Source organism: Eupeodes corollae, chromosome 2, assembly GCF_945859685.1.
Source record: "Eupeodes corollae chromosome 2, idEupCoro1.1, whole genome shotgun sequence".
In the NCBI taxonomy this organism is placed as follows: Eukaryota; Metazoa; Arthropoda; class Insecta; order Diptera; family Syrphidae; genus Eupeodes; species Eupeodes corollae.
This window is the reverse complement of record NC_079148.1, coordinates 157,397,075-157,420,268: the sequence shown is the minus strand read 5'-3', so window position 1 is coordinate 157,420,268 and position 23,194 is coordinate 157,397,075. Positions and strand designations below refer to the sequence as shown.

The 23,194-nt window shown below is 35.4% G+C and overlaps 2 protein-coding genes across 2 annotated transcripts in view; one reads left to right on the top strand and one right to left on the bottom strand.

Moving 5' to 3' along the window:
• LOC129946290 (oxysterol-binding protein-related protein 11) lies at window positions 1-1,208 on the bottom strand. The gene is made up of 3 exons (XM_056056423.1): window positions 989-1,208; window positions 546-927; window positions 1-485 (listed from the first exon to the last, which is right to left on the bottom strand). The coding sequence occupies exons 1-3, from the start codon at window positions 1,071-1,073 to the stop codon at window positions 296-298; spliced, it is 657 nt and encodes a 218-aa protein (XP_055912398.1). The 5' UTR covers window positions 1,074-1,208; the 3' UTR covers window positions 1-295.
• Window positions 1,209-3,576: 2,368 nt separating this feature from the next.
• LOC129948231 (triple functional domain protein) overlaps window positions 3,577-23,194 on the top strand; it is a 38,136-nt gene continuing 18,518 nt past the window's right edge. Inside the window, exons 1-7 of the mRNA XM_056059147.1 lie at window positions 3,577-4,430; window positions 4,648-4,991; window positions 5,794-9,195; window positions 9,253-9,365; window positions 9,434-10,279; window positions 10,354-10,475; window positions 10,555-10,764. Of these exons, the coding sequence (XP_055915122.1) occupies window positions 4,813-4,991; window positions 5,794-9,195; window positions 9,253-9,365; window positions 9,434-10,279; window positions 10,354-10,475; window positions 10,555-10,764 (4,872 nt within the window). The 5' untranslated portion in view covers window positions 3,577-4,430; window positions 4,648-4,812. The remainder of the gene's footprint in view (window positions 4,431-4,647; window positions 4,992-5,793; window positions 9,196-9,252; window positions 9,366-9,433; window positions 10,280-10,353; window positions 10,476-10,554; window positions 10,765-23,194) is intronic.

Sequence of the window (23,194 nt, the reverse complement as noted above, 5' to 3'; positions counted from 1 at the left end):
TTCCTTAACATCGGCGCGCAAAGGCACATAATATAATTATTTCTATAAATTTATATTTCAAATAAAAAATATACTTTATTTATAAACAATTGCTTTTGAGCTAAAAAATAATTTTGCTTTTGCCAAAAATAAAATCATATAACACATAATGGCTTTTCTTGTGTACTAGACTGTACATGTTCGTTAGAATTAGTTGAGGAGTGCAGCTTGCAAGAGTCGAAAAGTAGATAGCTAAGTGCTGGAAAATTAGTTAAACATAGTTTCAAATATAACCCGGAGAGCTTTCCCGAATGGTTTAACAAACACTGGTTGTTTCGTTTCGATTGTGTGTGTTCTGTATTTCTTGGTGACGCTGCAGCAGGCTTAAGCACTGATGTAAACATTGCGTACTAGCAGTTGAGATTGCTTTTAACATCAACAGATCCGGGTCGGTAGGTGAGAATGGTCCTTGAATGTTTTCAATTGCTCTGGCAAGGGACGCGTTGCTAAAATCACACAAATTAGCTTCTCAGGAGTGAAATAATTTTTTTTTTACTGATGCTTACCACAATTCTGTTTGTTGAAGTTCTTGACGAGCAGCAACTAGTGCATCTGAAGCGGCTAGCAATTCTCTGGGAGGAAGACTGCTGGAATTTATGTCCATAGCCTTGGTGTGACTCTCGACGACTGCCCGCAGTCCGTCGACCCACTCTTGTCGGGCTCTGGCATCGGCTGCTCTCAGCTTCATTGTATCACCTGAGGCACATCCAATGGAAAATGTCTTCGAGTCCTCGTCACTGGGGCAAACCACGGCAGCGGCCAAATGAATCTGACATCGGGGTGCATTGCCCAGAATGTGAGGGCTTCCGTCGTCATTTGATGAATCACACAAATAATAACTTAAGGTACCCGCTTGCGCATCCACCGTAAACCATCGATACTGCCAACCTTGAATGATTCTTTGTCTAGTTTATCCTTATGCAAACAAACAGCAAGCAAAGCAACATACCTTTCATTACATTTGTATACTTGCACAGCTTTCCGCTTAGTTGATGACGATTTGGATTAAGAACCCTGCTGATATTAGATTCCATTGTAGTTGCGGAAGTCGTCTTGCGTTTGGTTTTGTTTTTACGGTGTAATATTTTGATTTTTCGCAAAATTTTTGGGAATTCTTTTTGTTGGGCAGCGTAAAATTTCCTAATTCAAATGTCAAAATGACTATGTCATTTTTGAAGTTGACAAATGTCAGATAATTCAGCGCGATGTGTTTGTTTTGTTCATTTATGGCAATAGTTCAGTTGTGCCTCGATTACACGGGGATTCATGGAGTTTTCTTTGAAAAAAAAAAAAAATATTTTTGAAAACCTAAATTTGATAGTTTTTAAATTCAAAAGTAAGATATAAGAAATGAACAGACCGACTTTACAGTACGGCAGCACCAATTTTTGTACAATTAGGTAGACATCTCAATAGAACATGTTTTAATTATTAAGGCGAGGAAACACCTTTAACTCATAAAAAAAAATTTAGTGTTTTGACCCTGATTGAATTGAAAGTATGGCGTACTAACAGCTAGGTATGTAGGGGGGTGATGTCCCCTGCTACTCCTCTGCTTGGGATCATTATAGGATTTTGGGTGGGTGTGATTTTAGGTATATGCAAAATAATTTTTGCACTAAAATCAAGTACCCGTGGCATGATGGTTAGTGCGTTGGACTGTCATGCAAGGGGTCTTGGGTTCAATCCCTTTTTGTGCCACCTTAATTTAAAAAAATAATTTTCGCGGGTACTGCCTCTTGCGAGGAATTGACAAATCCTTCAAGAGTAATTCTTGTCATGAAAAAATGCTTTCTCAAACTAGCCGTTCGGATTCGGCCTTAAATTGTAGGTCCCTTCCATTCCTTACAACAGTACTCGCACACAGAAATGGTTGAGAGTTGTAAGTCACTAGGCCCTGGTTCACAACGGACTGTTGCGCCACCCTAATTGAATAATTGAATTGAAAAATCAAACAAATCCCCAACAAAAAAATCAAGTATGACACAACTATACAAAAAACATTAAATAAATGTCAAAATCAACCACTTTTGCGTGTTTTGTGTGTGAAAAAGTGAACTTTGAAAATTAATTTCAAATAGAAATAAATTGTTCCTCACTCTAAAATTGCTATAATTTTTATTTATTTGCACTTATCTATCAAATAAAAAAAACGCGTGTCTAAATTCAAGCTGGGGTAATGGAAAGTTGAGCAGAAACTTTTAGTGTTAAAGGGGTCAGTTACAATTTTCATTTAAATCAGTTCGAAGAAGTGTTTCAATTCTTGTTTTGCTGTGCTTCCTTTAAATTATAAACTGATCGACTGGAAATCATAAAAGGATTCGTTTTAACTAAAAATACTAATTTTTCTATTTTCTGGGTGGAATTTGTTTTTGCTCGACAAGATATTCTATTATGTAAAAAAAATAAGACGAATCGTTCCGCTGATTTGTATTTAAATTTTATACCAATGACAGATTTTTATCAAAATTAATTGTTTAGATAAATTGTAATCAAAAAAATTTTATTAAAAAATCGTTATAACCGACATACCAAATAATAACTCAAATTGGCCCCCATTTTGAAAATCAATCATAGCGCTTCAAAATAATTGCCAAATTTATTTCTCAGCTGTCATACCATTGTCATACGTCGCATGAGGAACCATTTGAATCGAACCAAATTGAAAGCTCAAGCAAGATTAAAATTCAGTTTGTTAAAATAATAAAGGCCCAACTATAATAGGCTTAAGCAAACATAAGCTTATGTCAAAAATCCAACGAAAATTCACTTAAGTTTGTGAAATTACTGCATAGCCATAATGCAATTTTGCTCACGTATCTACATGTCAGATTTTACTTATGCGGCGAGCGATTGGGATCGATCTTGCCTAAATGTGCTTAAGTTAACGAAACTGAGAAAAATTGAACGAAACGGAGCTAGACTCCATTATGTTCACTCGTATTGAGACTCTTTGTATTCGCACGTTTACTTATGCGCGCATATGCTAGCTTATGCCTATTATAGTTGGGCCTTAAATGTCCACTTACGCTCAAGTGTCTTTTCTTCTAACCGCATTTGAATGTTCAATGTACCTTAGACCCAATTCAACAAACATAAGGACTTTTTCAACATCCCTAAAATTTGTAGTTGATACGAACTGTCAAACTTTATTCTCGTTCCACATTATCCACACTCGCAACGAATAAAATTATCGCGAGTTAACCTAACAAAATCATTCTTGTTTTGGTTTCGGTGGTGAATGGTGCTTGGCTGTGGCTCCTTGTCAAACTTCATTCACGACGAATTAAAAACTCTCATGTGAAAGAAATGTCAAAATCCACGAATATTCATTCATTCGTTGGTCGTGCTCATGTAAACAGTGCTTTACACGTACTTCATTACGAATTGAAAAATGTAAAGTTGAAAAGTAATTTTACCGAGTTCAACTAACACACCCTATGAGTACACAACTAACTCGATATTCTTTGAAACCACCCGCACCACTTACTCGTTACATTTTTTCCATGGATGTGTTCATCGTGTATTTCAATTTGACTTTTTTGTGCAGAGGTGCTCTCGAACTCGACTCGAGAAAAATTTTAAGAACAAGAATCTCCTCCGGAAAATAATAGAATTCTCAATAAAATAACTCGAATATCTTACCAAAACTTTTAAAAACATCAAAAGTAAATATGTGCCCACAAACTTAGTGAAAAATATCAATTAAATTACTCATAATTACCGCATAATTAAAAGCAATAGCGATTAAAGCAAATTTTTTTCCATAAAAGCAATAGTCGTGTTGTATAGTGTTGTAGAGTGCTATAGCGATTGACTTCTTTTATTGATTCTTCCAATGGGCGAGAAGAGCATCACCACCGTCGTCGTCGTCGTTCGTCGTTGTCGAATGAAAAAATAATAAAAAAAGATTAAAAAATAACAAAATAACAAAAGGAAAAGTAGAAAAAAGTCGCGTTTTTTGTTGGGTTTGCTTTGGTTTTAATTCTTTTTCTTAGCTGTGTTCTTCTCTGTTGTTTGCTATTGCTTGCTTGCGCTCCATTTCGTTCATCTAATAAACTAATTTGTAATAAAAAGAATTATTATTACTTTTTATTACGAGATCGAGATCTGTGTCGTTGTCGTTCTCGATGTTGCTGTGTTTTGTGATTTAAACTTAAAAGTAAAAGAACCCAAACCCACTGCCCCCAGTGCCACAGAGAAGTGACTAGTGAGGTTGTGGAGGAGGAAAAGGAGACGCATACTGCAAGGAACTTTGAATCCGAACTGAAGAAAAAAAGATCAAAGAATCTCAAGCTCAACTCAAATCCCATAATGGAACTCGAAAGGAGGAAGAACTCCATGGTCTCAGCTTTGAAAACTATGGTGATAAATGCAAAGCCAGCCAATTGGTAGGTGTAATGAGGGTTTCAGATTTTAATTTTGATTTCGAGTCAGTTGCTCAGCTGCTGCTTCATTTTGTAACTCTGTTTTTTTTTCGTTTCATTCTCTGTTATGAATCATTGAATCTCATTCTTCCATTGTCGAAGAAGCAACAACAACAATTGCCTACCAAGAAACTAACTTCTTTTCATTCTTATTTTTTCTTGTTGTTTTTGTTTTGTTTAGAGACAAAACATCGACGAAGACGAACAATATTTGCCTTCGAAGCGTAGAAGGAATTTTTTTTTTTTCGAATTTACGGGCCCAGTCCGATTCTCCAGCAAGACTAATAGCAGGAGCTGGGAGCAAGTGTGACATCAAGAAGAAGAACTCATCACCGTCTTCGTCATAATGGACGGACAAAGGGCACGGGATATACTTACGCTCTTACAAGAACGAGCTGTCTATTTAACTGGTGGGAGGGATCGCAGAGGAGGACCATTATTGTGCTTTCCGGCAACACCGCGCAGGGAGAGACTCAAACCAGAGGATCTGCGACGATTACTCAGCTATTTGATTATGATTCCGAGGTAATTTGGAAATTTAAAAAAAAAAGGGTTTTCTTTTTATTCAAAAGTTAAATGTCCAAACGTGTAAAAAAAATATGTGTTTTATTTGTTTAATCCGCATAAAAAGCTTTGGAAAGAGTTTATATTATTATCATCATCCTATTCTTGGGAACTTGAAACCATCGAAAATTTTATAATTAAAAATCCCAAACCTAAAGCACATAATTCAGAAACATCGACCGTCCTAACTAAAGGGGTAAAAATAAAATAAAAGAAATGTCAATTGAATGGAATTTTTCAATAATTTCTTCGTGGCATAAAGATGGAAAACAAAACAAAAGAATGAGCGTACCATCTGTGCAAAGTTTTTTTTTATTTTTGAATTAAATATGAAACATTGGCCTTGTAAATGGAAAACGATTAGGTAGCCAATATGTTTAGCGTTATACGAGCTGAAACTTTATCCAAAATTCTTAAACACAAATTAATAAAACGCATTTCATCTTTTTACATCAAGTATTAAGTTGAAGTCGTTTTTTAAATGTTGGCATTTTCTTTTTCAGAAATGAGACTTGCTCCTTTCCATTTTTGAAAAATGTAAAACTCTGCTTTTAGCCTTATTTTTCAACTGTGTAAAATAGTTAACAGTCGCATACAGCGTTTTACTGATAAATATTTCAAAACTTAAATTTATTGCCTTGAGGTTAAAAACAAAATGATACAACTTCCTCAAAGTGTTTTACTTTTACACTTGTTGTATTTTATTTAAAGTGCACATCATACAATGGTTATTTAATATTATTTTGTTTTCTACTTTTCCTAGTGATGCTGCAAAAAATCTTGGATTCACCGTTATAATTGACATGCGAGGCAATGGCAATTGTGCGACAAACGTTAAGACAATACTTAAAGTGCTTCAAGAACATTTTAGTGCTAATATCTATAGCGTAGTTATAATAAAACCTGACAATTTCTGGCAAAAGCAAAGAGCTTCCATTTCAACCAATAAATATAAATTTGAAACGTCCACAATATCAATCGAAGCCCTTAATAAAATAGCCGAGACTCATCAACTAACAACTGAATTTGATGGTGTACAACCATATGATCATCAACAATGGACAGATGCCCGATTGGCAATTGAGGACTTCTTTTGGCAAGCCAGTGATATGGCCGATCGCATCGATGATATTCAAGAAGATCTGCAACGAAACGATTTCGCTGAGGATGTTAATGGCGCCCGGCATAGTCTGGATCATCACAACGAAATGAAAAAGAAGATACTCAAGCTACCCATTGAAGATTTGGATATTCAGCGAAAGAAATTACTCGCTAAAATAAACATGACCAGTCAGCAGCATGCCGAAGATGGTTCCTCACATTCATCGAATAATTCGCCAGGTTATAGGGCAGCATCGAATAATCCCGATATGTCGGCTGCAATCAGCAAGGCATTGAGACAGATTGACTTAATCCATCAGGGACAACAGCGGTTGCTGACATTGTGGCAGCATAAGAAAACCAAGTTGGATCAATGTTTCCAGTGTCGACTTTTCGAAGAAGACTGCGAAAAGATGTTCGATTGGATATTGCACAACAGAGATGTTTTTCAAATGAGCTATGTCGAAATCGGCCACAACTATTCCGTGGCCAAGAGTTTGCAAGATGAACACCAGAAGTTTGCTGTAGCTTCAATGAATGTGTCTGTGAATATCGATCGAATATTGGCCGTGGCCAGTCGACTCATAGAAAGCCAGCATTATGCTGCGCAGCATATTAAAACCCTGGCCACACGGCTGGACCGTACGTGGAAAGATTTTGCCGCCGGGTTAGATGAACGCACCGCTGTTCTTCAACTCAGTGTGCTGTTTCATCACAAAGCTGAGCAATACTGCAATAGTGTATCGTCGTGGGCTGCTGCTTGTCAAGCATCCCAACCTCTTCCATCGGATATTCAAAGTCTCGAAACAGCAATACGGACTCATCAGTCTTTGTATGAGGCTATGTGTCAGGCTTACACAGAGGTGCATTCCACAAGTAAGAAGCTGCTATACCAGCTGGATCACTTGGTGCAGGTTTGCAATCAGCCGCCACCGCCTGGAGTTCCAGACCATCGAAAAAACAGCAGCTTCACTAAATACGAACGCCAAAACCCAGCAGCTGATTACAGCGAAGGGGCTTCTCATGTTCTGGCCGTGATTCATCAGATTCTCGGACACCATCGTTCGCTTGAAGCCAAATGGCATCAGGAGAAAATCCGTTTACATCAAACCTTGGCGTTGCGACTGTTTCAAGAGGACGTTAAGCAAGTTCTTGATTGGTTGAAAAACCACGGAGAAGTTTTTCTCCGTAAAAACACTGGAATTGGCAGAAACCTTCAAAAAGCCCGTGTGTATCAGAAATCGCATGAACACTTTGAGAATGTTGCACAGAATACATACAGTAATGCAGAGAAGTTGTTGGCAGCTGCTGAAGAGTTAGCTCGCAGCGGGGAAGCCGATCCAAATGAAATTTACTCTGTGGCCAGAGAATTGGAACTTCAAGTGGCAAGTTTTGCTGAACGTGTCGAGCAGAGGCGCCGTCGCTTGGATATGGCTGTCATATTTTACACCCACGAAAAAGAAGTAACTTCATGGATCGATCAATTGCGCACTGATGTCTCGACTGACGAAACAATGCTGTCGCAGGAAAATCTCGAAGGAATTGAACGTCTCCTGCAGCAGTATCAGGATCAACAGGACAGTACACTCAATGGTTGTATGCAAACAATTGCCCAAGGTGAAGCCTTGTTGCAAGAGATGCGATCTCTCGAATATGTTGACAATACAGGGTCGATTTCTGCCTTGGAAACTACTTTAGAAAAATTAACGAAACAAAAAATTGAGCTGGAAGAATTGTGGTCGGCAAGGAAATTCCGGGCCGACTTGATTCTCCGTTTGAGATACTTCGAACGTGATGCTATGGAATTGTCTTCTCAGCTGGAAATTTGGGCAGAGCAACTTCAACATGCTGACTTATCGCGAGACTACCAAAAGGCTGAGCAGCTGATACGCATGCATAATGAGTCAGTGACCGATATACAAAACGCTACTTATGAAGTCTTGCAACAAGGCCAGGACCTTTTGCAAATGTTCGAATCTGCTGGCTTCATTTCTATGGCCGATGCCACTCACACAGCTCAAGCCAGAATTGAATATCTCTTAGATTTTCTTCGGGAGAGGGAAATCGATTTGGAAGAATTGTCAGAAGCGAAACGGGCAAAGCTCGAACAGGCTGTGCAACTTTGTCAATTCCAGAACGACGCCAATCAAGTCATAAGCTGGATTCGTAATGGCGAGGGAATGCTTGTGGCAAGTTTTGTAACTCCAAGTAGCTTGCTTGAAGCAGAACAGCTTAGGAAGGAGCATGAACAGTTCCAGGTTGCCATCGAAAAGACACACACATCTGCTGTGCAAGTAAAATACCGTGCTGATGCACTTGTCAATGCAAATCACTACGATCCGCAATCGATTCGAGATATTTCCGATGACGTCACCAAGAAGTGGCAGCAGTTGGTGACATGTGCCGAAGAGCGCCACAAGCTGGTCACAGCTTCCATAAATTTCTACAAGACAGCAGAACAAGTTTGCACTGTTTTGGACAGTTTAGATCGTGAATATCGACGAGAGGATGATTGGTGCGGCGGTGGTGGATCAAGTGACAAAGCCCAGACAATTGTTCAATTAATTTCAAAACACCAAGAACAAAAAGAGGCGTTCTTAAAAGCCTGTACTTTGGCCCGACGAACAGCCGAAACTTTCCTCAAATATGCTAATCGTTCGCAACAGTACTACAAGTATCAGCCACAGGGAAATTGTGAGAATCGTGTCAAGTCGATTTTGGATAAGCTCCTTACTCAGGAGAATCAAGTGCTGGAGTTTTGGACTCAGCGCAAGAAGAGCTTAGATCAGTGCCAGCAATTTGTACTGTTCGAACGTTCGGCAAAACAAGCAATAGAATGGATACATAACACCGGTGAGGCTTACTTGACCTCTCGAACAAATTTGGTGGGAAAGACTCGTGAAGAAACCGAAAGTCTATTAAAGGAACACAACGAGTTCCGCAGTACAGCCAAGGAGACAAGAGAACGCGTTAAACTGCTGCTTCAGCTAGCAGACAGTTTAGTAGAGAAAGGACACGCACATGCTAGTTCGATAAAGCAATGGGTTGCATCTGTGGATAATAGGTAAAGAGGGACATAGTTTTAAGAGGAGGTTGTTTGTAAATAGTTGTTTCCTTACAGATATAAAGACTTTAGCAATCGCATGGACACTTATAGGGAACAATTGGAGAAGTCGCTGGGAATGTCCATGGCTGGTGAATCCGAATCGAATACTTCACTTACTTCTACATCAGGTAAGTTTGAAATGCATCTTTACTCTCAAAATTGAATATACTAACCTCCATTTTCTTATGCCTTGAAGGTTCGACAAGTGATCGACATTCGGATCCGTCTCTAGAAGCCAAGCTTAGTTCAAGCAGTAATGCCAAGGAGATAAACGAAGAGAAGCGCAAGTCGGCTCGACGAAAGGAGTTCATCATGGCCGAACTTATGCAGACTGAACGGACATACGTCAAGGATCTGGAAACATGCATAAAATGCTTCCTAGAAGAATTCCGATCCGGTCACAATGTACCGGCCGCGCTAATCGGCAAAGAAGATATTCTTTTTGGCAACATGAAAGAGATTTATCATTTCCATCAGAAAATATTCCTACGAGAATTGGAAAAATACGAAACTATGCCCGAAGATGTGGGCCATTGTTTTGTCACCTGGGCTCTGAAATTCGACATGTACGTGCATTATTGCAAGAATAAACCGCTTTCAAATAACTTGCTAGTACAGCACAGTGGTTCGTATTTTGAAGAACTCCAAAGGAAACATAAAGTCGAGCATCCTCTGCCGGCGTTTCTAATTAAACCAGTCCAACGAATCACCAAATACCAATTGTTGTTGAAAGATTTACTTTCGTGTTGTGAAGAGAGTCATGGTGAAATTAAGGAAGGCCTTGAGGTGATGCTGAATGTGCCGAAGAAGGCAAACGACGCAATGCATTTGTCTTTGTTGGATAATTGTGACATTTCGACCGACAGTTTGGGTGAAGTTGTACTGCAGGATTCATTCTCGGCGTGGGATACTAAGCAAATTATACGAAAAGGACGTGAACGCCGAGTATTTTTGTTCGAATTGTACTTATTGTTCGCCAAAGAAGTAAAAGACTCGAATGGATCTGTGAAATATCAGTTCAAAAACAAACTCATGACAACCGGTAAGAAAAAAAAAACACACACACATTTTTGTTTACTGTGATTTAATGGCTCTCCATTTTTTGTTTGTTTTAAGAAATGGGTATTACGGAACACATAGAAGGCGATGAGACAAAGTTTGCTGTGTGGACTGGCAGATCACCTATGCTCTCTGATTATCGAATCGTACTTAAAGCAAGCAGCTTAGAAACTAAGCAGGTAATTTATTTAGATTACAATTCATATTTTCTTACGATTGTAAATAAAATATTTAATGTTTGTCAATTTTTTTGTTAAGGTTTGGGCTAAGAAACTGCGAGAGGTTATGCAAGAAACATGTTTCTCTGGTACATCACTCACTCTCCCTAAGTCGCCAGCTAAAAACTCGGCTTCGGGCTCATCACAAAGATCATCACGTGATCTTGACGAACCTCTTACTGAAAACGACCATGACAGGTGTTCTCTTGCCAGCTTTGGATCAGGCAATACAACTGATAGTGACAATAAGGTAAGTTTTTGAACTCATTCATATATTTATGTAGACGGTTTTATCTGCCTTCGTTGAGCCTTCATTCTGTTTTTTTTTTTAACAAGAGGAGAATTTTTTCCATTTTCGAAGGAAACGTTAATTTTTAAAATAACGAAACAAAACTTGAGTGTTATATAATTTATTTTTTTTAGTTTAGTTTATTCATCAAACAGAGATTACATTAATCTTTTTACAGACTACTTAAAATTAAAATTAAATTAATATTTAAACAAAGCGAAAAATATATATATAAATAAATTTCAATTAGTATTTAGGGAATGGAGCACAAGTTTATTTTTTAAGGTGACTCGATTTAAATGGAAGTCAAAGTCTATTACACAGAATTGGTTTCCCTAACACAGTGAGTTATAGGTTCATTAACTGCGTAATTAATCCTATGGTAACTTAAATGGCATGATGGTTAGTGCGTTGGACTGTCATGCCAGAGGTCTTGGGTTCGATCCCTGCCTATGTCATCTAAAGTCTTTTCACGGGTACTGTCTCTTGCGAGGAATTGACAAATTCTCCAAGAGTAACTCTTATCATGAAAAAGTGCTTTCTCAAATTAGCTGTTCGGATTCGGCATATAAACTGTACGTCTCCTCCATTCTTGACAACATTACTCGCGCACAGGAATGGTTGAGAGTTGTAAGTCACTAGGCCCTAGTCCTCAACGGAATGTTGCGCCACCCAATTTATTTTTATTTTATTTTTAACTTACGTGGAATAGATTATAATCTCTAAGTTGACGAGAAGGTATATTTAACTCAATTAAAGATAGAAAGTATAGGCAGTTGATATGATGCGACAGAATATCACAAATAAATAAAACATAGAAGATTGTACGTCGATTTTCAAGTTACTGTAAACCGATAAGTTTGCATCTCGTAGCAAATGAAGGAACTTCAATATTCCATCCAAGTTTCCATACAACGAACCTAGTGAAATTCTTTTGGACTCTTTCAATTCATAGTGAATGAACTCTATATTATGGGTTCCAAACCACACAACAATATTCTAAAATAGAAAAGTCTGTTGAACTTCTTTTAATAAAACCAAGCATGGAGTTAGCTTTGGAAGCAATATATTCAACATGTTTGATAAAATTGAGTTTGAGGTCAAAAACAACACCAATTGAGTGAAACTTCATTGAATGTTACTTCAACTTTCATATATTAAATTTATTTTCTTCAAAAAGAGACAACCAAGTTTAAAAGTTTTTTAACAAAATACAATCTTTTGATGTATTTTTTTTAATTTCTTAAAATAATTTTTCAGATTTATTTCTTGAAGGTAAGTAAATTTAAAATGTATGCCAGTTACATGTGTATAGATACAAAATTCTTATGTTTGTGAAGTTTAATTTCTCAATTTTGGACAAACCAAATGAAAACAACAATGTGTGAATATGAAGTAGTTAGAACATCAAGAAAAAAAGAAAGAGACTTAAGAATTTTTCTTTTATCTATTAAAGGGCCGAATCAATTAACTGCCGTGTTAATATAAGTTCTACTTGGTCGAATGATCTCAAATAAATGGTTTGTAACTCCGCCGATTTCAAACCCAACTAAAAGAAATATTAATTTGCTTGTAATAAAGTTGGGTTGAGCTAAAGTCATCTTAAGTTAATTTATCATCCATTACAGTCGCGAGATTGAAAACACCTAATTTCGCAGATTAGGGTTCGTTTTCTTCAGTAAGTTACCGCAGCAGATGAAGAATTAAAATTAATAACAAATCATGTTTCATAAGATTGTAATGAAACTAATATTTTAGTGTAACCGATTTGTAATCCTTCGTTCTCCCACTATCTCAAAATTCGCGTGCACAAAAAGAAGCCAATAAGGGGATAAAAGGCAACGATAGACTGATTTTTGTCGATATCATTAATGAATGTTTTGCATATCAGATTTTGCTTTCAGTTCAAAGGTCGATGATAAAATAATGTAGTACACCCGGGCGTATACGTTGTTTTTTTGTTCTCAACAAACTTGTCTCCAATTTTGCACCACCTAATTCATTACTTGAAACAATACAAAATACAAACTTCACGCCACAACACTAGGAACTAACCCAATTAATAATAAGCATTGTTTTATTTCCTTTCTTTTATTGATAATTGATTTTGTAAAATCTGATTTCTTATTTTTTTCTTGATTATTTTATGAATTTCAAACACACTGTTTGTAGCCCAATAATACAATTTTCCACTTAACTCATAATAAGCTATATCAATTATTGCATACTTATCAATATTATTCTGCGAAATACTAAACAATATCCAAATGTTCTTTTTCTATGTAAACAAGAATAAAACAATAACCAATCGAACCGATTCCATTCAATACGATTCGAGTAATTCAATAATTCATTGCAGATGTTAAATAAATAAAACAACTTCAATTAATAATTCCATTGATTCTACCGAACTCAAACAAACTTTTAAGGAGAACATGATTAATTGTTTTAGCATAAAATGTACAAATGTTTATACATCAATATATCATCATAATATGTATACCTACAAATATACAAACAATAATTGCAGTCTCGTAGGTCGTATACTCTGTGTGAAAAAAAGCTTTCATCATGATATTATGATAGATTGCCCCATTGACTCTGAAAAAGGAAAAACCCCCAAATAACTAGATAGAGCCAGAACATTTAAAAAAAAAAGTTGCATACAAATTAAGAGTGTCTTTAGATAAAGGCGTTTTATTACTTACTATTATGAATTTTCGTTTGAAAATTAAAATTCAAGTCCTTTGTTTGCCTGCCTCAGCGAAGAAAGGTCAAGAGGAAAAAGGTTCTTGCATACGCAAAATTTTCCATTTTATATGTCATCTAAAATTTGAATAGAAAAGTAGGTAACTTACAAATTTTTTTTAAATGCATAACTTGCCCGTACAGCACCTGCTTATTGCATATGAAAAAGGAGCACCACATATTAAAACAATGAGCTTTTATTAGGATATTACCCTTACGCCTACCCCACTAAAAATTATGTTTCTCTTCTACTTTCTACCAATCAACTACATACTACGCAAGAGTCGCAAAAATAAAAGCTTTTGGCTGCAGCAGTACTTCTCAATGTCGTGTCGGTACTCTACTCAATAGTCAGTACTCGGTTTAGTTTTGCTCTCTTTTGGCTCACTCTCCGTTTCCATACAATCTATTCACCTATGAATTCCTTTTTTCACACTTTTAGAAGAAAAAAAAAGATTTTACCCTAAATTGACGATCACGTTGTTGTAGCTGGCTGGCTGCTGGCTGCTAGCTTGTGGCTGGTCAGTCGAATTCCCTTATATCTATCTACAAAACAAAACAACAACAAAAATCTAATCTCTGAAGCTCAACCAGCAAGTAGCTTAATATGTACCGCTCTCGTTGAGGAAGGAAAACTTCCAGTTTTGTCGCAGACTTTATGCAAAAAGGTTCGCCTTCTTCTTTCGATATCTCGGTGTTGTGCATTTTATTCTGTGCTATCCAATTTATTTTTCTTCAAACTACATATTACAAAAAATAAGAAAAAAAAATCAAATTTAAACTTGAAATTATCACAATTCTATACTACGTACATTATATAGCTCTAAAATCCCCTATCTATCTTATCTAAAAATACTTGAAAAACCGTATCGCTGATAAATGAACGTTTGCTTTTGAAACTAGATAAGCAAATAAGTCGCCACCACAGAAAATAATATATATTTAGTTTTTTTTTTTTTTTGTTCAAAAACCGAGCCTTCAAACTTTTTCTTCTTGTTTTTGGCAATCTGAACACCAGTGTACACAATAAGGGATACCGAAAACTTAAGGAATTTTCATGGTCGTCTTGCTTAGATTGTCGTTCTTGTCGTCGTCGTTATAATCTTGGTCGGTTGTCGATTGTCGATTGTCGGAGTGTACAACCTTCAAAATCATCATCCTCTTTATCGTCGTCATATCTCGTATCTATTCGAAATTATTTCTCGGCATATTCCTAGAATGACAACAAATGTTTCATGTTTTTGAAAGTGCGAAAAGTTTATATTATACCCCATGTGTAAATGTTTTTGTTGTTCGGATAGGTTTTTCCCTCAAATTCATAATAAAAATATATAAATTTTTTCTTCAAAAGAAATTTGAATACATACATCTCCACTGCAGTTAGTTTTCTTTTTTTATTTTGAATCTGAAGAGAGAGAAGAGGAGACTTCTTAGAAAAGCTTATGCTACGCCATCAAGCGAACAAAAATCCATCCCAAAAAATAACGAGATAATGCCATACAACAAAAATTATACCTTAAGTGAGAATTTTTAAACTTAAATCATCCAGAATGGATATTTACATCAGTAGTTTAATTTATCAAAAATAAATTTAAATTTAATGAAAAATAAAAACAACAACAACAAAAAATAAAAAAAATACCCCCTAATGAGTGCTAGAATTAATAATAATTAATTCATTCGTGAGAGTGTGCCTAATACAAGATTGCAAAGGAGTGTGATTTGTGTTGCTGTTGCATAATAAAAATAAAGTGTTGTAAATGCTAATATAACTGTGATTTAGTTATTAGAAAATTATTTCTATTTAGTTTAAAAAAAGGACGGTCAAAAAATGAAGAGCGTAAAGAATTTTTTTAGTGAACGGATGAACAGTACAGACCCATCGTCGTCGTCGACATCCTCCTTGTCGGTTGTTGGATCGAATTCGAATACGAATACAAATACAAATCCAAATCCGAATTTGAAACATCAATTGGAGAAACTAAAAACCCCGGATAAGAATTTTGATGGGCCACAAACAGCCCCACCGTTAATGCTTTCAGCGTCATCAACGACTGCCCTTTCGTCGGCTGATGACAACGGGCATCCACTATCACCAGCGTTTCTTGCGGTCTCCTCAGACTCATCAATCACTTCGGTATATCCGGAGAGTGGTCATCATCCCCTATGTTCAACAAAGTCAGAGTCCTTGGCATTGACAATGGCAGCTGAACAACAAAAGGATGCGGATGCTTTTGCATCGGAAGAACATGAGTTGAATTTGCCTCCGTTGGCATTGGCTTCGAAAACACAAAAGAGCCGTAGAAAGATTTCGCTTCCATGGTTCAGGCAGACGAGTGTGACTTCGTCTCATGCGGTTTTATCGAGACAGCATACCATTGATTCACCTGGATCGTTTCGTATGTTTCGTCAATCATCAAGCGTATTTAAGGTTCGATCTATGTTCTTATTTATTTTATTTTACAATTTTTTCTTTTGCACCTAACGCCAAAGGACGCTTAAAGCTCTTCCATTTCCATCATTATTTTGGCTTTAGCATTGCATGCGCAAGATGTAGAGTGGGGGTGAAAACACGAAATACGGAAATAGTATTGTGTGTGGGCAAATGATACCTTAACCTGAAAATTACTTTCTATTTCAACATACATATGTGCCCAGTCCCAAAAAAAAAAATATGAAAAACAAAACAAAACTGTTTGGTTAAACGATCAATTTATTTTCGGAATTCAATCAAACTTGCGGAAAAATTTACTCATCTTCAATTCTTCGACACCTAATGAGTATGTTTAAATATGTACGGTACGTGAGTTAGGATAAGCAATGATGAGGAAAAATAATTTGTGGTTGTAAAAAGAAAAAATTCTCAACACTGATTAAATGCCCGCATAATTTTTATATTTTTATTGTTTGGTCAAGCTTTCAACAAACAACCAAATAAATTAACCCAAATCCTAAGAAGTGCGATATTTAACAAGAAAAATTATAAGGCAATGTGGGGTATATGTGAACTGTTGATGTGAAGGTGATGTTCGCCCTTGTTCTTATTATTTGGCTGTAGGTATAAATCATATATGTACATAAATAGAAGAATTCTGTGTGTACATATAACGTTCAAAAGAATTTTACAAAATAGGTTAGTTCGAGACACTCGTGTATAAATTGGTATTCTTTGAAATTGTAAGGAATGTAATAAAATTTTCTCGTAGGAGTTAAATTCCAAAAATGTTTGATATCAGTTTGATGATGAAAATGTTTGCCATTTTTTAAACGCCGCCAGCCGCACGATTAAAGGAATAAACTTTAGAGTTACCATGGGTGTAAGATAAGACCAACATTTTCAACAAAAAAAATCTAAGCAGAATGAAAAATTTTCTTTTTGTTCTCTTTGTAATTTAGTATTAAATTAAATATGGCCAGACATTTAGAAGAAGTTTCAAGGCATTGAGAACTATATACTTTCATGGTAAGAAACTGTTCTTCTTAGTTTATATCCATCTTAGAATTTAGAACCACTAGTTCTCTGTGTGCTTTGCTTTACAGATGGCAACAATAAGATGTGCTGAAAGTGTATTTTTATTGTATGTAGCAATTAAAGAAAGTGCTGTCCCCAAATATCCTTCAAACCAAAAGTGCTTTCAAGAATTTCGTTTACAAATTAAAAATTTCAAAAAAAAATATCCCTAATGGATATTTTATTTATAATAAACTTGTGACACTTTGGGAGTTTATCCGCTCACTCAACTTATCTAAGCGACCCCAGGGGGCTGTGAAAAAGTTAAATGAAAATATTTAACACTCTTTCACACTAAATCCGATAAAAGCAAACGCTTGACAGTGGTCTGGTGCTGGTCTATTCTTTTTCTTACTTGGAGAGGTAGTTTTTTTAGATACCTTGTTGAACGAGTTGGATAGCTGTATTGAGATAGCTGTCGAAAAAAACAACTTTCAGCTGTTCACAAAAAGCAGAGAAACATTTAAGCTTCGAAGGCAAAATTGTTGTAAGATAAAACATTAAATGGATAGTTCAACTTATTCGTCAGACGATGATGAATTGATAGGTGCGTAACAATTTAAAAAATAAGAGATAACCTTAATCTGTAATCTATGTTACATTTCATATTAGCTCAATTGGAATTCTATACGATTAATAATTTGTCCGGTTTTAAACGATATACGTTTAACAGAAAACTATCCTAACAGAAACGAGGACTATTATGAAGAGACAATACCTAGATTTAGTTTAGAAGAATTTCGATTTCAGAACATCCTCAAATACAACCTCAACTAACACTTTGTATCTTTTTGTTTACCAACAAATACAAAAAGCTGAAATCAATTTTTAAGTTTTTTGAAATTCAACCATGTGTTGAATCACCTGTTCTGTCAGATACTTACAAACCCCAGAAATTCTTGGATACCTTTAGATTCCTTTTTTGACATCTCAGCTGTTTTTGATCTGCTTTAATTTAACACGTAAAACACTAACAAAAAGGTATCCAGATACTCTATCGGTCTGAGATTGAACGCCGTTTTCTTTTTTCAATATGGCAAGGAACACTTTTACACAAAACTTTAAACAAATTGTACACTAAATAAATAAATCACAAAAGCAATAAGTTCAGCTTTCAGTTAAATGAAAAAAAAAATGTCCAGCTTTCAGTTAACTGAAAAAACATGGCCAGCTGTCATTTTGACATGAGTAGTCTTAATTTGATAAATAAATAAGCAGGCCCTTTTGTTTTATAACAGCATACAAACGCCTTGACATAGAATGCACCAAATTTTTGGTCGTTTTCTCCAATGTTTTGCCAATCCTCTATCAATGCTAGTTTGAGTTGAGCTTTATTAGATATCACAAGCTTTTTTACGCGTCTAACCAAGTCTTCCCATAAATGCTCAATTGGATTGAGAGATCCGGGGATTGTGGTTTGTGTGGCCAGCACATGTGCAATGTTATATGCCAACCGCATACGCACGTTTGTTTCGACTCATTGTCGTGCTGAACTGGCGAAATTATTGGCTTACGCATAGCAATGTGTGCGTTGTATTCAGCTTCATGGAGTACTCTTCGTATAGTCATAGGGAGAACTGATTTCCCAAATTCTTAGTTGACTTCAACAGCTATTTCAGTTGATGTAATATTTGAGGGTTAACTTTCACTTTCCGTACGATACGGCTGCATTCACGAGCATTTAAAACTCGAGGACGACCAGAATGTTTTGCATTCTTGAAGTTTGATTCCCCTTTGAAACGGTGCACAACGCTGCGAATTGTGTTTTGGCTCCTGTCCATAATTTGTCCAATCTCCGCATATGACCTGCCGTGACTATGAATGTAATAAATTTTCTTTCAGATTCGGTGGTTTCCTTCTTTTTTGAACTCATTGTAATACATTTTATTTTCGCGAAAAACTATTTTTTTTCAAAATAACTGCTGGTATCCACACAAACAATTTTTTGTTTAATAACTGTAATTGCATTTTTTAATTTGGCTGACAGAACTGTCAGAAAGCTGTAATTATTTCAAGACAAACATACTGTGCCAATAACTTTGTGCTTTAAAAATAAGGTGTTTTCTAACTTCAATATTTTTATCTTTAAACCTGAAAAACTTATTTAAATCAAACTAACTATGTTTGATAGTAAATATATGCATATACTAGATAAACAAAAATTAACAAAATAGCGTGTTTCCAAGGCTCAAAATGTTGTTTCAAAGTTGCTTGCTGTGCCTATAATTAAGTACGGAACTGTATGTCTGAAAAATCTTAGATATATAAACTGGAAAAATAATAATGAACCTTGCTAGCTTTAATATTCTCCTAGCAATCTTAAACTTCAGGAATAATAAAAGCTAACTAGTTTTTCGATACAATTTTTCTCAGAATCCCGAAGCTAAAGAAAACGAAAATTTGCTTAATAAAAATGAATTATGTATGTGGCCCAACAGCTCATGAAGAATCAGATCCTAGTGCCTTTAAAATCTCAAGAATACCTGTGTGAAAGTTATGTCAGTGATGAAGAGGACCTAAAGTGTTTATAACGAATCCGAACGGCTTATATGAAAAAGCATTTTCGATTCCTCACAACAGACACAAGCCTTGAAGAAACTATTTTAGGTGACAAAGAAAGGCATTGCACCCAAGACAGTCCTACGCACTAACTGTACCGCCACTTGTGCTGCTTTAATCCATGTTGAAAAATATTAGTTTAAAGTCGATAATTGAAAATTCATGTGGAAAAACGTTCTGGACGCACAACCACCGGTCCAAAAAGACCTGGGTGTATGCATAATGATAGATCTTAACTAGATGCAACTTTTACTAGTACAATGAAAAATTCTGTTTTCAGCGGTTTAGGAGGGAGCGGTGGTCAAACGGCGCGCGTCATTTTTGTGGGTGTATTTTACTTCGCCATTTTATGTGGAAAACGCTCTGGACGCTTAACCAGCGAGCGGTCCAAAATAACCTGGATGAATGCAGAATGATAGATCTTGACCAGGACCAACTTTTACTAGTACAAGTGAAAATTCTGTTTTCAGTGGTTTAGGAATACAAATTCTAATAGCTCAACTCATTCAAACGATCAACTTTTGGTACATGTTTTAGTAAATTATGCCTTAGAAAACAGAAACACATACTTTCGTTTTAAGAGCTTTCAAAAGTATCATTTTAAACCAAATCACCTTATATTTAGAATTTAAAATTCGTGGAAAGCTTTTTAGTGTTTACATATAGTTTATCATCAGTGAGTTATTTTTTTCTTAATTTTCAGCTTAATATTATTTTATTATTTTGTAAGATAATAAAACACACCGGCTTTTCGTATACAAAACAAAACAACAAAAAAAACTTTTAGTGCAGAACAAAATACTGTATATCATTTGTATGGTCAGCCAAATGTATTTATATTGACAGTTGTTTTGAAATAATTTTACTATCAATTTTTTTGATGAAATGTAATTTAGTTTTTTTTTTGTATTGAAAACATTTGCGGTTTTTTGGTCCTTATTTAAAATGTTTTTGATATTATTCTTAGAAGTAAACTTTTAAAACTTTCGAACAATTTTACAACCAAATTAAAGGACACTGGTTATAGAATTAGTTTTTTAAAAATTAAGTTGTCTTGGAATATAATTTATTTTTTTTTTTTGTGTTGAAATATTATATTATTATTTACAATTTGTTTGATAACTTTGGAATCAAATCTCGCTTTCAAATGTTCTATCATATAAGGTTTTTAAAGTATGCCCTTTTAAAAATAATAAAGTCATCCAAAAACGTAGTTTTAAGGCTAAGATAATACAAAGTTCAAATCATTGTCTTCATGTTTAAATTATTTTATTATATTACTTAGTTTCTGGCGAATCTCATTATTTATAATTCTAAATTTTACTCTAAATAAAGTTTTGAGTAAACTAAAATCGAATACTTTCATAGTTTTGAATTACAAATTCCAATATTTTTTTTATAGTTTTTCAATATATTTCAAAAACCATTTAAGCATAAAAAAGGCGAATCCTCCTCTCCCTCAAACTATCGTCCAATTGCACTTACGTCCCTTTTTTCTAAGGTCATGGAAACGCTGATTAATTTTTAGCTTAAGAAATATCTTGAAGAATGGAAGCTTCTTAATGACCGACAGTATGGCTTTCGTAGCAATAGGTCCACTGGTGATCTCATGGTTCATCTCACCGAACTGTGGAACAAATCTTTACATCGTTTTGGAGAAAGTAAGATTATTGCACTTGATATTTCAAAAGCATTTGATAGAGTTTGGCACCAAGCTCTCTTATCGAAAATTTTTGGTATTGATGATTCTCTTCTTCGTTGGATTAGAAATTACCTTTCTAACCGTTCAATACAAGTTGTATTGGATGGTTTCAAGTCTGAAATTCATAAAATAAATGCTGGTGTACCCCAGGGCTCCGTTTTGTCTCCGACTCTCTTCCTTATATTCATAAACGATCTTTTGTCTGTCACTTCTAATCCATTTAACTGTTTCGCCGACGACAGTACCCTCAGCTTTTCATATTCGTTTCTAGATTCACATCCTTGTCCTTCATATGTGGAATTTAAACGGCAGCGTATGATAAGCTCATTAAATTCTGATCTTGACAGCATTGTCCAATGGGGAATCAAAAACTGTGTAGAATTTAATGCTTCGAAAACTCAATGCTGTCTCCTGTCGTTAAAGCGTAACCCATCCCCGATGCCGCTATCCATGAGCGGCAATTGCATCCAGGACCCATGTTCTGTAACTCTGACGATAACTTTTCGCATCGTTAAAAAATTAAACGAGTCGTTCATCACTTATCGCCACTAGAAAAAATTGTGTGTCTATAACTGAACGCGATAACTTTAGTTTTGGGATTTTTTTTACTGGAATTTCCATTGGAAGGCGATAATTCAATCTGTCATTTTTTGATTTTTAAAACAAAAATCTAAAATTGAAATCTTTTAAAGTGTCCGTTTCTGCTTTTTAAAAAATATTAATAATAATACTACAAAATGTTTAGTGCACGAATCCAACTAATTAACTTTCAGTACTCGGTATGAATACCACAGATCACCTCTTATGGAATGAACACATATTCGATATCGCCAATAATGCTGCCAGGTGCTAAGGATTTCTCCGACGATGCAAGAAATTTTTCACCCCTTCTGATCTGGCTATAATATACAAAGATTTTATCCGTCTGCTTGAATATAATTCGCATATCTGGGCAGGTGCCCCCAAAACAAGTTTAAATCTCTTGGATAGAATTCAAAAAAGGGCTTTAAAAATGATAGGCGACAGAACTATAATCGAAACATTTACATCGCTAGAACACCGTCGCAATGTTTCATGTCTTTCGTTATTTTATAGATATTTTTACAAACAATGTTCTGTCGAATTAGCCAGTTGCATTCCACCCCTTAAACAATTCAGCCGTAATACTCGCACTTCTAGGAATGCTCATCAGTTTACCCTTGAGCTCAATTACAGGCGTACTGTCCGAATTCTTTCTTAAATAGCACATCGAGGATTTGGAATGCTTTGGCCAACTCTGTTTTTCCCTCCCATTTTGATGCTCAGAACTTTAAGACCAATGTGCACCAGTATCTTCTTTTAAACCCTTACCTATTTTCCTAACGCTCGCACTGTGTTTAAATATAAACATATAAAGGGTACTAATAACCCTTTTAGTGCTTGTGAATATATAAAAACAAAAAAAAATGGTTAAGAGTTTCTTTAAGATTAATGTGAGAAGAGAAAACCTAAAAACTTATGAATATTTTTCGAGATGTTGAAGATGAGATTATTGATTTGGAAAACAATAATGAGATTTATTAAAAAACAAATATTTCATGAAATTACCAGTAAATAATAATATCAACAACAACTGACGTGATGTTCTGGAGTCCAATTTCAGTTAAGACCATCAAAACTGATCAGAAAAGTGCAATTTTATTGCCAGGAACAAAATCTTGCTGAAGCAGTGTAATTGAATTTAAGAAAAATCAAAAACTAAAGCTCTGAAACCGAGACAAATTTCAAAAACTAAGTCACTTAACAAATTCTAAATCTAAGACAAATTTTAAGTTTCAACACGATTATATTTAAATATAAACCTTTTACCCATCTTTCGAAAACATTCATAC

Bases quoted from the DNA above. Each gene is read 5' to 3' on its own strand.
- LOC129946290 (XM_056056423.1), bottom strand. From the start codon at position 1,073: ATGGAATCTAATATCAGCAGGGTTCTTAATCCAAATCGTCATCAACTA. The intron at 928-988 runs GTATGTTGCTTT...GAATCATTCAAG, and splicing joins GTATACAAATGTAATGAAAG to GTTGGCAGTATCGATGGTTT. The intron at 486-545 runs GTAAGCATCAGT...GTGTGATTTTAG, and splicing joins CTTCAACAAACAGAATTGTG to CAACGCGTCCCTTGCCAGAG.